Source organism: Glycine soja, chromosome 8, assembly GCF_004193775.1.
Source record: "Glycine soja cultivar W05 chromosome 8, ASM419377v2, whole genome shotgun sequence".
Lineage (NCBI taxonomy): Eukaryota > Viridiplantae > Streptophyta > Magnoliopsida > Fabales > Fabaceae > Glycine > Glycine soja.
Genome location: NC_041009.1, coordinates 8,460,145 through 8,475,436, shown reverse-complemented (window position 1 = coordinate 8,475,436; position 15,292 = coordinate 8,460,145). Strand labels below are relative to the sequence as shown.

Sequence of the window (15,292 nt, the reverse complement as noted above, 5' to 3'; positions counted from 1 at the left end):
ATTTTGTAAATCAAGATTTTAATATTTTATATTTTTTAGTTTTAGGTGAAGTCCTGAGTGCAAGTGCATAGGGCATGTATCATTTCTCTTCTCAATTTAATATTTAAAAAAAATATAAAATTCTAAAATTGTGTTTCAAAATATCATTTACCCATAAATTATAATATTTTCAAAATCTACTATTTCTATAATTTTTTAAAAGAATTAACTCATTCATGTAAATTTGCCAATTATGGGGTCCATTTATCTTTTTCCTTTCGGTCCATCCAAAATTATTAATCTGTCCCTACGGCTATTTTGTTCCGAAATGTGATAAACCACACACCACTCTTCTATGTATAAGCCTGCAGAACTTACCATTCCATTCATGCATATACAACATTACAACATTTCATTTCATAACATGGAGCTTCTTATTCCCTTCTCTCTCCTATTCACCTTTGCTTGCATTCTCCTTGCATTGTTCAACACTCTGAACCGTTCAAATTCCAAAATCTTACCACCTGGACCATGGAAACTGCCTCTTCTTGGCAACATTCACCAATTTTTCGGGCCACTTCCCCACCAAACTTTGACAAACTTGGCTAACCAACATGGACCGTTGATGCACCTACAACTTGGTGAAAAGCCACACATTATAGTCTCTTCAGCAGATATTGCCAAAGAGATTATGAAAACTCATGATGCCATCTTTGCCAATAGGCCTCATCTTCTTGCTTCCAAATCCTTTGCCTATGACAGCAGCGACATAGCCTTCTCTTCTTATGGAAAAGCTTGGAGGCAACTAAAAAAAATATGCATTTCAGAGTTGCTAAATGCTAAACATGTTCAATCACTAAGGCACATAAGAGAAGAAGAGGTATCTAAGCTAGTTAGCCATGTATATGCAAATGAAGGGTCAATTATCAATCTTACTAAGGAAATTGAGTCAGTGACAATAGCTATAATTGCAAGGGCAGCTAATGGTAAAATATGCAAAGACCAAGAAGCTTTCATGTCAACGATGGAGCAAATGCTAGTGCTGTTGGGAGGTTTCTCAATTGCTGATTTCTACCCTTCAATCAAAGTGTTTCCATTGCTCACAGGAATGAAAAGTAAACTTGAAAGGGCGCAGAGAGAGAATGACAAGATCCTAGAAAATATGGTCAAGGATCACAAGGAAAATGAGAACAAGAATGGGGTGACGCACGAGGATTTTATTGATATTCTTCTCAAAACTCAAAAGAGAGATGACTTGGAAATTCCCTTGACTCACAACAACGTCAAAGCACTCATCTGGGTTAGTATGCAATTTTCTTTAACATTACTTTAAGATTCCCATGTATACAACTATATACGTCCATAGATATGAAATTTGCTGAAATAATAACTTACACTTTAATATATATATAGAGAGAGGGAGAGAGAGAGAAAATTGAAGTAGCGACTTATTAATTAAAATATTCTTTCTGAGCAAATAAGTGAGTGTAATGTACTCACTTGTTTTTTTAGGAGTATTCTAGAAAGATATAGTTTCTGATCTTAATTAAGAAAATGGTTAAATATATTTTTATTCTTAATTTTTTAAAATTTTTTACTTTAAGTCTCTAATAATACAAAATTGACCAATTTTAGTTTTTGATGTTTTTATTCATTAACGTTTTTAGTTCCTTCATGTTTAGTTAAATAAAGATGTGACAACTTCAATAAATGTCACGTGTTCATTTTATTGTGACGGTCATTTGTGAGGGTTGAAACCGTCAGAATTTGCTTTGTACAAAGTCACAATCTCCTTCAAGCTTTAGCCGTCATAGATTTCCAACAAAGTTTCATGGTTTTTTTAATAACACACTAATACAGATTCATAGCAGTAGCACATAGAAAAATCATAGATACAAAGATCCAATTTGGGTGTTACCTTCAGAGAGCATTGAAATCAAGAAGTAAAAAATAAAAAACAAGTTCAGAATGAAAAAAAAAAAAAGACCCATTTGATAAAACGGGGAGAGGTGGTGGGCGACGGCCGACGAGATCGTTGGAGAAGTGGCGGTGGTCGAATTTGCAACCCGTGTTGATTTTGCCACTCACTTTTGTTTTATTTATGTTAGTTGAATACTAAAACATTTGTGTTCTTGCATCTAGATTTACCACCCGTGTTGAATTTGTGCTTTCAACGTTTGAATTTGTTCTTCTGTCAAATATATGTGCAATTTGCACCTGAGTATAACAATTTCTTAAGGTGTTTAACATCACATTATTATTTAACGCCAATATTTAACGGCAAGAATCAAAATTTATATAAAAAAAATTAAGATTGATCATTTTTTTTATTGAAGAACTAAAAATAAAAATTTTAAAAAATTAGAGACTAAAAGCATAATTAATGTTTAACAAAGTTAAAGTTGTAATGGTTAAAATACTTTATCCATAAAATAAGTGGATAACAACTCTATCTTTTTCTTTCTTTCTTTATAAAATATATTTAAATTGATGATAAAAAGTGAAATAAAATAGGAAACAAAATTGATATTTTATTTTTATTTTTATTACTATTAGTAGTATAATAGAAGGATAAGTAGTGAAATAGATTTTCTTTCATTTTGTTCTATTATTGGTCTTTTTGTTCCTCTTAATTTAAAAGATATGTAATGGAATGGGATTTTCATTTCACCCTATTATAAAATAATTAAATAATAATATTTTTCATTTCATTTATTATATTTCATCGGATTGGTTCATCCTTTAATATCTAAATGAAGTTACCAATACCAGGAAAAATAGAACGAACCAATCCCTTGGACCCACCTCATCACTGCCCCAGTTGCTAATTGGCTACATTTTTATTCCTTGGCCAATTTCTAGAGGGGTCCCTAAATTATTTGCCATCTTGGAAAAGTCTTCAACTGCCCCAGTTTCCATGCCCATTTTACTTTGTTTATTTCCCATAAAGACGTGAGTGAGGTCTACGGCAAATTTCTCAAACTAGGTTACTTTTAGAAACTAATTTCTAAAAGGGGGTTGTTTTAAAACTTTTTTCGGAGGAGTCTGTTTTTGAAGGGGACTCGCCAGTGGGGTTGGCGAGTTGGACACGTGGCAGCGCCTGGTGGACTCGCCAGTGGGGTTGGCGAGTTGCTGTCCACGTGGCGGGTCCCGCCGCTCGTACTGACGAAATGCTTTTTACGGAAAAAAATTTTTTTAACTTCAAACGCGTATAACTTTTGATAGGAATGTCCGTTTGAGGCCCATAATATGTCAAAATGCTCGAAATTGAATGAAGAATCCCTTGGTTGGTCAACTCATTTTCCCAAAAAATGCCTCTAAGTAACTCAAAAATAGGATTTAAGATTAAAAAAATGGGTGGTTGAATCTTAAATCCATTTTTTGGGAAAATGAGTTGACCAAATCCCCTTTGGAAATTTGCCAAGGGATTCTTCATTCAATTTCGAGCATTTTGACATATTATGGGCCTCAAACGGACATTCCTATCAAAAGTTATACGCGTTTGAAGTTAAAATTTTTTTTTTCCGTAAAAAGCATTTCGTCAGTACGAGCGGCGGGACCCGCCACGTGGACAACAACTCGCCAACCCCACTGGCGAGTCCACCAGGCGCTGCCACGTGTCCAACTCGCCAACCCCACTGGCGAGTCCCCTTCAAAAACAGACCCCCCCCCCCGAAAAAAGTTTCAAAACAGCCCCCTTTTGAGAATTAGTTTCTAAAAGTAACCTAGTATGAGAAATTTGCCGAGGTCTACCTTGTTTTTATTTTTTGGGCATTGCGATGCGACGTCGCATAAGCCACTATTACATATGTTTTAGCAACATTTAACTAATTAATGTTCTAATAAGTAATAAGACCGTTTTGTAACATTTGTTAAATTAAATGTTAGTAAATTGTGATATTGTTTTTCTATACAAAGTTAAAATATTGTCAAAATATTTTTTGTTACATTATGTCTCTAACCGCACCTTTGTTCATGACAAAGTTCCCACATCTCTCACGCCAACTTTTACCCTCTATTCTTATTCTTCTCACGTGGTAGTTTCTTATGTTGTTCAGCCTATAAATATTTAAAAATTAATAAATTAAAATACTATTTGAACTTTTTTTATATATGAAAAGTTAATACTTAATAGTAGTAATTGAAATTTTCGGAACGAGTTACCAGCTTTGGACTGTACAGTAATCCTTGAGAAATCTCTCCTAAACTTTTTATCCATACATTAACTTCCTCAATTATTTAAAAAAACTTACACTAACATCTTTTATTCATTACATTAATCCGTTAATTGTGTCACCATGTTTCCCACAAAGGGAGATTGTTGTTAATATTAAAAAGGAGTTTGTACAATTTTACTCTAGAGATATCAATCTAATGTATTCTATTATTAATGTTCTAAATATAATTGATGTATTCTATTAATCTAATGTATTCTATTATTAATCTCAGGACATGTTTGTTGGTGGGACAGCAGCACCAGCAGCAGTTACAGTATGGGCAATGTCAGAACTCATAAAAAATCCGAAGGCTATGGAAAAGGCACAGACTGAGGTAAGAAAGGTCTTCAATGTGAAAGGTTATGTGGATGAAACAGAGCTTGGACAGTGCCAATATTTAAATTCAATCATAAAAGAAACAATGAGGCTACACCCCCCCGAAGCATTATTACTCCCAAGAGAAAACAGTGAGGCATGTGTAGTCAATGGATATAAAATCCCTGCAAAGAGCAAAGTCATTATCAATGCTTGGGCCATTGGGAGAGAATCAAAGTATTGGAATGAAGCAGAGAGATTTGTGCCAGAGAGGTTTGTAGATAACTCTTATGACTTCAGTGGCACAAACTTTGAATACATCCCTTTTGGGGCCGGAAGGAGAATTTGTCCTGGTGCTGCATTTTCCATGCCTTACATGTTGCTGTCACTGGCCAATTTGCTTTACCATTTTGATTGGAAGCTGCCAAATGGAGCAACAATCCAAGAATTGGATATGTCTGAGTCTTTTGGCCTCACTGTTAAAAGAGTACATGATCTTTGCTTAATCCCCATTCCTTATCACCCAACATCCAAACTGGGCCATCTATAAAAACTATAAGCTGAACTGAGTGTGTGTGTGTGTGTTTTTATCATTAACTAGGTGTGTTTATTTATCTTTATCAAGTGTACTAGAATGTACGCATTTATTTCCCGCACTCCTAGTGTTGCATCAGACACCTCAAAAGTTTATTTCAAAATGTAAATTTATATTCTAAAATAAACTTTTGGAAATGCAATAGGAGATGCAGATATAATAACCTAGAACGTATGGTGATAAGAACACCATACATTGATGGATGGTGAGAGTCACCGAGTCTCATGTTAACTATCATAAAATCCTTTCTTGTAATTGAGATATTTATAGGTATTTCCTCTATTTATTCTTTTACGAATTGCTTAAGCTGGGATATTTTTTTCATGAATTAAAATGAATTTTATGAAAATATAAATTTTAGAATATAATATTTTTATGTTTGTTTCACGAATAAAAACGAATTTTTAAATGTTCTTATGAATTTTGAAAAAATATTCTTTAGAAGAAAATATTTATATAATGAATTGAGTAACTTTTATGAAATTGTAGGAACTTATGTTCTAATCCAATTGTAACTTACATTTTAATTTTAATTTTTAATTTTAATTTTAAAAATATTTTAGGAATATTAAAATCTAGCTAGTCAAACACATTTTTAAATATTTTCAATGAATATTTTTAAATTAGTACGAGCATGTTTGTTTCATGGGCGAGAACGTGAATTTGGGAATAAATTATTTTCATGTGTTGTGAGTAGGTTGTTTAAATTCAAAATAAAAATCAAAAACCATTAGAAAAATTGAAAATTAAACCAAATCATTTTTTTTAGATTTATTTGAATGATTTTTTCCTCAATTAATTGGTTTGATCTAGTTTGTGATTTATGTTTTTGAGACCAATTCAAATACACTCTAGGTATGTATAATTATATATATAATTAATTTATCACTGTTTACTCTTATCAATAATTGATTACTGTTTACTCTTCAATTTGTTCTAAACATGTAATCACTTATCAATAATTGATTATTTCTACTAGTTTTTTTTATAAAAAAAAATAACAAATAAAAAGTAATCACTTTCAAACATGTACAAAGAGAGCAATGATAAGTGCTCCTTTATTGAAGATGATAGGTTTAAACTTCGTACCAATAATGTGGCAAAAGATAAAGATTGACGGATGTCCTCTTCAATTATTGTTACAGAGAATTATTTTGTCGGGTATTTTGATCTAGACCGATTCTATCACTATGGTTTTTTAAGAGAAAGATTGTTTCAATGTTTTATTGTTTTTAATTTTTAAAATATAAGTAATTATTTTTTTAATCTTTCAAAAAAATATTTGTATTAGTCTCTTGAATTTTCAAAAAATTATTTTTAGTCCTTTTTTTGCTTATTATGTTCATAATTTGATAATCTGTGATAATTTTTAATCACTAAATTTATGTTTTTTAATTTGTTTTTTTAATTTTGATGATTTTAAATCGTCAAAATATTATATTTTTCTCGTATGATTTGATCACCGTCTTTTACACAATCTTATTATTTTAAAGAAGAAAAATATAAATATAAATGTGAAATTCTTGTGATTTTTTTACCTATTCTAGAAGTTTTAAAATATCTTAAATCATTTTAAAGAAATTAAATTAAAAAATATTTCTTGACGGTGAATTTATTAACAACTCACAAAGTTAACATGCGGTCTTAACATTTTAAAAGTTTAGAGACTAATAAAAACAATTTTTTAAGGTAAAAAAATATCTAAATTTAAAGGATTAAACACGTATTTAAATCTTTTTAATTTAATAGTTAATTTATTAACAACCCACAAAGTTAACATGCGGTCTTAACTCATCCTTAAGTGACAATTGCATGATTTTGTGGCAGAAGTAATTGAGGTTGTCCTTGTTTATCATCGTCTCGATGCTAAGGATAAATTCATAGTCTTAGACCAATAAAAAATTAGTTAATCAGAGTAATCAGAAAACTATATATATTTTGTCTTTGTATGAAAGTTTGGTGCCTCTCTTAAGTTTCTTTCAAAATAGTTATGGAATGAATATGATATCCATTCAGAAAATTAGAGACCACTCAACGTTGTTAGGCTTGGGATTATAATCAAGTCTAAATCAAATACACATCCAGTCCCAGGAAAAAAATGATTTAATTAGATTTGGATTTTCCTAATTAGCTAAAGCAAAGGTGGGTTTGTAAAATGTCAATTGTTTGTGCAAAGCAATTAAGTCCTTTTTTATAATATATATATATATATATATATATATATATATATATATATATATATATATATATATGATAACAATGCATAAAGAACAATCACGCCATGTCACATCTACATTTATGACGAGGCACGCTTGACTTTAAAACAATAAATTATGTATTACAAACTGAAAGTTTTCCTTGCTCACAGATACATCAAATAAAAAAGAAATTTATTCATTAACAAATATTTAATGCGTGTTTGGGTATTCGACGAACCAACATTGGTGAAAAATGAAGTTTGCAAAAGCATCTCCATCATTCCTTTTGCGTTAATATACGGTTGACCATTGAATTTAAAATTGAAATTCGTGCTAACAAGATGAACGGAAAGTCAAACATGCTTTTAATCTCATTAAAACTTAATTATTCTCAAGCAAAAGACCAATTATCTTGAGCTCAGATTTAAGCTTCACCATTTCATCCTCCGGAAAAATCATGGTCAGAAACTTCCCATCAACACCATTCTCCATAGAACCTTTGGGCAATGGATACACCAAAACAACCCCTTCATCTCCAACACCTTGAAGGGTGTAGTAAACAAACTTTGGTGTGTGTCCCTTCAATTGCAAGTCATACACATTGGTTTCTTGTAAGTCTAGAAATGTCAAGTTGACACCATAGACGAAGAAATCACTCACACCTTGGTCTCTCTCAACTGCTTCCTCAATTTGCTTCCTCTCATCCACACCTTGATCCACAAGCATGCTAGCTAAAACTGTCAAATCAGTGTCAAGAATTGAGGATTCACTTGCAGCATCAACCTTGCATATCACTTGGTTGTTACCAATGATATCATTGCCCCTCTTATAGGGGTTGCTTCTACACACAGTTACGGTTTTGGGTTCGGATCCTGGTCGAATTCGGGCCATGCAACGCCAAATCATGGCACATAGTGATTCAAAAGGAGGGGTTTGGTCAAGACTTGGACCCCAAATTTGTGCTTGCAAGTAGTTCAACTGGGAGCTAGTTAGGTGGAAGGAGAATGTCTCCATTTTTTTGTTGTTGGCTGGAATCCAATGATCTCCCACCGGGTCGATCCGTTTTGCTGAAACTGGATCCTTTTCAGGTCCGGGCTGTCCGGGTGTTGGGATGGATCTTGGGATGTTAAAAAGCATTTTTAGGCCCATATTTTTCAATATTAGACCCCAAGAGTTAATGAATTCTGAAGCCGAAAGAGGATCCCCCAATACGTGGGCCCAACTAAGACCCAATGAAATTCCGCCGCACTTAAATTTAGTCACCTGCAAAAGCAAGGTTGTCTGACTTTTTATTCAAAAGTATTTTGTGTCATCATTCTCTGCATTTATTTTTTTAAAGAAAAATAAATAAACTCCCCGGGGAAAAAATTCTCAAAGTTACCGGGATAGTGTTGGAGGTTGGCGAAAAATTAATATGATTTTTAATTTTAAATAATTATATATTAAAACAAATATTTTAATATTTTTATGAAATAAGTATATACGCTAATTTATGTAGGCTATTAAAATACAAATTTTAAAAATATCATGAATTTAAAAAAGCTATATAATATATAGTTAATTTTAAAAGTTTTAATTTAATGTTTATAATGGCATGTTTATGCTTTATAGTGATAGCTAGAAGGAATAACCATCTAGAAATATTTTTTCAGATTTTTTATTTATATTTCGCTTTTACCAAGTAAAAAAAGAAACAATTAAACGTATTTATACTCGTTTATCTAAATAAGATTTTCAAAATTTTGCTTCTAATTACTATTATTGTAGCAAGGATGGAACATTTTAAAAACGGATATGAGACATCAATAATATTAATGTATTTGTCTTTTAAACAACTTTTGATCATATTTAAAGATTATAAATTATGCCTCTCACCTAAGACGACATCTATCTTAATTTTTTTTTTCGGAAACCATCTTTCTTAACCTGTCATTCCCTTGTTCGTGTATTAAGCATTAAAAAATAAAAACAATATAATTTTGCCGTATTATTCTTTTCGATAAATTGTGTTTGACAATTTGTTGTGTATATATGTAGAATTATATTAAAATCCTCAGGAAAATAGTCTTTAACTCTTTATCGAATTTTAAACGTGTTAATGATAAACTTCATTGTATAAAAGAAGAAAAAAAAAACGTGTTAATGATTCCTACCAGTATCGGGTCATTTATATAAAAAGAGTCTGATAGTAAATTCAAACTTCATTGTATACCAAAAAATATGTGTATGATAAGATTTGAAGATAGGTTTAAATACTCCTATAATATGTAGTACTACTATTAAATATTAAGTACTTTTTTATAAGACATTAATTGCATTTATTTTTTCATATAATATTTATTTATAAAGTGTTAACAAAACTATAAGAAGATTAGCATTACTTAAAATCAAAATATTACCTCGGATTTTATTTTATTTTTATAAAAAACAAGTAATGATGTATTTTACAGTATAAAGGAATCCTTATTAATGATACCGAGGGCTTTTAGCTTACGGTCTACAGAAATATTCAAATATGTTTGGATGCACCTTTTTTCTTTTTTTGTTGAATAGTTAAGATCTACCTTATCTCTCTTATGAAAGGAATGTCCACCATATAATACTATTTGTATTAATGTAAGGGTAACTTATGAAGATAGGATGCTATTAACTTCTCTACCAGAAAAAGCATGCGACTAATTAACAGGTCACTGTTTCAACCAAACCAGGACATGATAAAGAGTGTTAGGGTCCTTTCGCACGTTTTATTGTACTATATTGTGCAGAGGGGCACATTAAATGAGGAAATATTTTAATCGTTCATTAAAAATGTATACTAGTTGAGAATAAATTTTAACAATTGTGTGATTTGTTTTCTGTATATAGTCATATATTTAAGTTTAGCTGTTAATTTTTTAATAATTAGTTATAACTATTTTTTAGGAAATGGAAAATACAGAGAGAAATATGATTTTAAAATGTTCTTATTTAAATTTCAAATATATTTTTTTTCTTTCTCCATTTTATTAATGTATCAAAGATTCGGTAAAACTTAAAAGTGTCAGACAAACACGTGTTGCACAGCTGTAGTCACCACTCACTAGTGTAGCAGGACTAAACCCCAGCTAGCTAGTAGCTACTCTTTTTATGGCATTGACTACAGTATTTATAATTACTGCTGTATTTATAATGTGTTTGGCCATTTTGGGTGAGAGGGAGAAAGAGAGAAATATTGAAAAGAATTTTGGCCATTTTCTTTTCCCGTAAAAAGTAGATCATCTTTTGAAATGTTAAATCAATACAGATAAAAAAAAAAAAACAGTCCTCAACAACAGTCAGTACCCAAGGAAAATAGCTTTGGAGTACCAATTTTGTATCTAGAGAAACTTATAATATATATTTTTTTTATCATTAACAAGTAACTTTAGCATATTGATTAAAAAATTAAAAAATATTTATTACTAACATAATTACACTTTTTATCCTTAACTTATTATTATTTTATTATTATTGTTTTTACAAAATTTCTCCAACTTTTTAATTTTTTTGACAAATTTTACTCTTAATTTTTTTTGACAAATTTCATCCTTAACTTTTGTGCTTATTAATAGATAAAATTTATAATTTTCTTAAAAGTTGAAGAAAATGCACTAAATCAAAAGTTGAAGTTAAAGTTTGTCAAAAATTAAAAAAAATTGGAGTAAAAACTGTAATTAAACCTAAAGTTTAAATCATATTTGGATGGTGAAAAAATAATTTTAACTTTATTTTATTATATATGTTTGATAAAAATCACTTTAAAGGTATTTATAACTGAATTTCAATATCAAATTTTCTGTTTGTCAAGAAGGCAAAAGCTAAGCTATTTCTTCACTGGCATTCATCTGGTAAATTAATCAAAATATAAATGTACTTTGGTTTACAGTGAGGAAATTACAGAAATGAAAAATTCTGATAAAAATAACACTAAAAAAATCGTATGAAAGTAGTACTTTGTAATATTTAAAAAAATGAATAATATGTGTGTCACGTGTGATGCATCAGCATAGAATGTTTAGGGAAATTTTAAGCACCTGGAACAAAACAGGAGGAGAAAAAGATAGTTCTGGGCCAATGACTTGGTGAGAGACGAGCAACTTGTACAAGGGCCAATCCTTCATGGCTAGCCACTCATCTAGGGTTTTGTTGCACTTGGCCTCAATGAACCTTGCTCCACAATCATTGCACTTGATTAAGGGTCGACCGGAATCCGATCGCCGGAACCGGCCACAGGTGATGAAGTAATGGTTGAACAAAGTGAACATGCCATCCTTAATTTTCATGATGGTTAGGTCTTGTGCAGCCTCACTATCAAAGAAGTACACCACTCTAAGGTAGTGAAGCTTCATGGCCAAGTCCAAGCCACCCGGGTTGTGGAATACGTCCGACCCGGTGGCCCGGCCCGGCCCAACTGAGGATAGCCTCACATCATGCACTACACTCTCTTCTAAGACCATTTTTTGGTTTGATCCTAGAAATTAAAAGAGAGAGATATCACAAGGTCAAGAGGGTTTGGTTGTGTGTTGTTGTTGTTGTAAGAAAGTGAATGCATATATATAGAATGATGAGTGGTGTCATAAGTGAGGGACCATGGAATGGCTAGTTGGAGATTTAATGGAAACTTTCTATGCTTTTCATTCCCATTGGGTCGTACCAAATAAACGGTTAGAAACGATCACTTCCTAATTGAAGTAACATAAATATTTTTTAAGAAAATTTTATTGTCCATTTTACAAAACTCTTATTTAATTATTCTTTTGTATTGATTATTTTCAATTAAAATATCCTTAATTGTTTTAGTCCATAATAATAAATGTTATAAATTATCTTTTTATCTCTCTTATGAAAATTGAATATATTAATTTAAAAATTGAAACTCATTGTTATTATTATTATTATTATTCTCTCTCCACACTTTAATTAATTAGGTGAAAAATAATTAGAAGAAAAAATTTAAATAACTAGTCCCACTAATTTTAAGAGTAATTTTAGGAAAAAATTACAAATAAATCTAATGTATCACTTAAATTAACAAATTTAATTATCACTTTTTTTCTGTAAAAAACAATTTTTTAAATATGTTTAAATTAATTATAAATGTCTTATATTCATAAGCGAAAGAAGTTTGGACTCAGAATCGCTTAATGCAAATTCAAAAGAGCAGAAAATATTATTAATAAGTGCATTAAAAATATTAGTAAAAAATTAATAAATAAACAAATTTATCATTAAATTCGTATTGGAAATCATGAAAGAATTTATATATTCTTTTACAACATTTATTTTGAGATGATTTTTTCTTACATAACATTTATAATGATTTGGAAGGAGTAACATTACATTTTTCATTAAAAAATTTACATTTTTTGTTAGCATTTTTCATACACTCCTTCTTTGTTTCTTTTTAATTGTCAGATTATATTTGACAAAATTTTGTTTCTTTTTTTATCCTGTTTTTTGCTTTTTTCTATTCTGAAAAACTGTCATCGTCAAAATTCAAAATAACGTGAATTACTTTTTGTTAATTATATTATTATTTTTACTTAATTTTTAATTAATTTACACTTATGCATTTACTATAGAATAGAGATGAAAAAGAATAAAATAAAAAAATCCAAAACTATTTTATTTGAATAAAAAAATTATTACTTGTTTTAAGTTTTTACATAAAAAAACTTTAAAAAAGACAGATGAGAGAACGAATGAAATAATTTTTAAGCAAATATTAAAAACACTGGTTAAAGAAATAAAAAAAGTAAACTTTTTAATGAAATACGTAAAAATATGTTTTTCTATGACTTTTATATACGTTTTTATATAATTTTATAAAAATTATTTATTAATTAATATTTTTAAGGTACTAATTATTAATTAGTAATATTTTTTTAAAAAATAACAATATCCTATTTTTTAAACTCGGTACTTCTTTCTACACAAGTATACAGCTGCCAAAATTTTGATCCAAATTTTGTTCGGCCATCACTGTCTCTCTTTATCCGTATCTTCTCATTAGTCAAGTCATAGTCATCAATTTATTTCATCTAATAGTTCATATTCATGAAAATTGGTCAATTTACTTTTTAAACTAAAAAAAAAATTCGTCAATTTGTTCAGTTATTATAGTCACAGATTAGTTATCGTTAATAAATACTACCTTAATCAATACTATATTAAGATATTTGTTCATTAGCATAAAAATTTATCAATATTATTAATTAGCGACTAATCTGTTAACCAATCTCCAAAAACATTGAATGATTTGTATAAATAATACGTAATCCATTTTTAATAATATTTATCAATTTAGTGATAAATATACTGATAACGAAATAAATTAACTAATCGTCAGAAAACTATATTAAAGGCAATCATTTAGTTTGATTTAGATAAAAAGAGACTAGTATCGAAAAAAAAGAAGATAAAAAGAAACTAGGGGATAACTTATAAAGTTTGTGCAATAATTTAAGATCTCATTCGTTTTGTTTATATGTAAAAAAATAATTTATTTAACGAAAAACTGTGATATTTGACCTAAGAAAAAAAATAAAGACTAGGAAAAAGTTGACTGAAAAACATCTATTTACATCAAATTTCTATATATATAAAAAAAAGATATTATGCAATACAGTAAAAAAAATATGGAATGGAATAACTGCGAGAATTTTCTTTTACGATTCCTGCTTTCCCTTTTATACCCGGACTCATTTACTACTAATGTGATAAATTTTACAGGATAGCTAATAAGTTATTGTCCCTGGCCCACATCCACATGGTAATTAATATTATAGCCTGGTGACTGGTGAGTGGTGACATCTCGCAGATTTATAGAGGAAAATTATTGATCGATATCATCCACATTGCCAATTTATACCCAGTAATTTGCAACTAATTTCTCTGTCACAAGGGATATTTGTAATCCTAAATAAGAAAAATGCTTATATCATTTCTATGAATTTGGTGTTTCGACTTTCAATAACGTTTGAAGTTTTGAACTGACTCAAACTATGGTTTGGATGCTAGTAGCATCAACAGAAATTCAGAAGTTAAAAGTATATAATTACTCAAACTGTGAATTCTTAAAATTCAATATCATATATTTTAAATTATTTTATTTACTTTCCAAATTATATTATTACCTTTTGGTTATTTTATACTGAGTCGGTGGCTACTTTTAAAATATCAAACTACCAATGTTTAAGATGTACATTGTGATTACGAGCTTTCCATGTAAGAATGAAAAACATAAATTATCCAAGTCATATAATTATATTTGAATAGTTAAAATTTAAAATCTCATTATTGCTTAAAAGAGTTATGTAAATTTTTTTTTAAAAAAAAAAACTTGTATGATTTGTATTATTTAAGCTTAACCATTCATATAAATCGTCTCATCCAAAAGTAAAGCAACTGAAATTCATGCTTTAAATCCAATATATAACTTTTATTTAAAATAATATATATTTTTAAAAATATTTTAGGCCTCATTTCTCATTGGATCCATCCTATAAGGCAGGTATACTTTAAATTCGAGTAAAATATATATATACTCACAAGTTCACAATTAATTTTCGTGTATATCACCAGCTTGCATAGCTGAATACGGGGGAACATGCACGTTCGTGTTACTGATGCAACGTACAAGTATGCAACTTATCTGAATTGAATAGGCATCACTTTCATGTTCATCAACCTTGATCGAGTTTAAACAGGTGTCAATGGCCTATTGATAGAAATGAATAATGTCTGAGAAAGTGGTTGAAGTGAAGATATAATACTCCTACTACAATGCATGCTGATGTAGGTAACTAAATCTGGGTTGCTAAATTAATATGCCATCAAAGTTTTAAATTCGATGTAGTTCCATTGGTTTATAGCTGACACCTAGACACTTCATTTTGCCCGTTGAACTCAAGGTAAAATCAATAGCTTTGTGCAGCTCATGTGTCCTGCTTAGTTTTTTACAATAGATC

At 29.7% G+C, this 15,292-nt stretch overlaps 2 protein-coding genes across 2 annotated transcripts; one reads left to right on the top strand and one right to left on the bottom strand.

Moving 5' to 3' along the window:
* Positions 1-319: 319 nt before the first annotated feature.
* On the top strand, positions 320-5,388 carry LOC114421654 (cytochrome P450 71D10-like). Its single transcript, XM_028387706.1, has 2 exons — positions 320-1,279; positions 4,429-5,388. Exons 1-2 carry the CDS (start codon positions 335-337, stop codon positions 5,059-5,061), a joined length of 1,578 nt encoding a protein of 525 aa, XP_028243507.1. The 5' UTR covers positions 320-334; the 3' UTR covers positions 5,062-5,388.
* Positions 5,389-7,418: 2,030 nt separating this feature from the next.
* On the bottom strand, positions 7,419-11,844 carry LOC114421656 (protein ECERIFERUM 26-like). Its single transcript, XM_028387708.1, has 2 exons — positions 11,357-11,844; positions 7,419-8,567 (listed from the first exon to the last, which is right to left on the bottom strand). Exons 1-2 carry the CDS (start codon positions 11,777-11,779, stop codon positions 7,686-7,688), a joined length of 1,305 nt encoding a protein of 434 aa, XP_028243509.1. The 5' UTR covers positions 11,780-11,844; the 3' UTR covers positions 7,419-7,685.
* Positions 11,845-15,292: the final 3,448 nt, after the last annotated feature.

What these genes read in the sequence shown, in the direction of transcription:
- LOC114421654 (XM_028387706.1), top strand. Translation starts at nt 335, where the DNA reads ATGTATAAGCCTGCAGAACTTACCATTCCATTCATGCATATACAACAT. An exon ending in ACGTCAAAGCACTCATCTGG is followed by an intron (nt 1,280 to 4,428) that starts GTTAGTATGCAA and finishes TATTAATCTCAG; the next exon opens with GACATGTTTGTTGGTGGGAC.
- LOC114421656 (XM_028387708.1), bottom strand. Translation starts at nt 11,779, where the DNA reads ATGGTCTTAGAAGAGAGTGTAGTGCATGATGTGAGGCTATCCTCAGTT. An exon ending in CTCCTCCTGTTTTGTTCCAG is followed by an intron (nt 8,568 to 11,356) that starts GTGCTTAAAATT and finishes TTGCTTTTGCAG; the next exon opens with GTGACTAAATTTAAGTGCGG.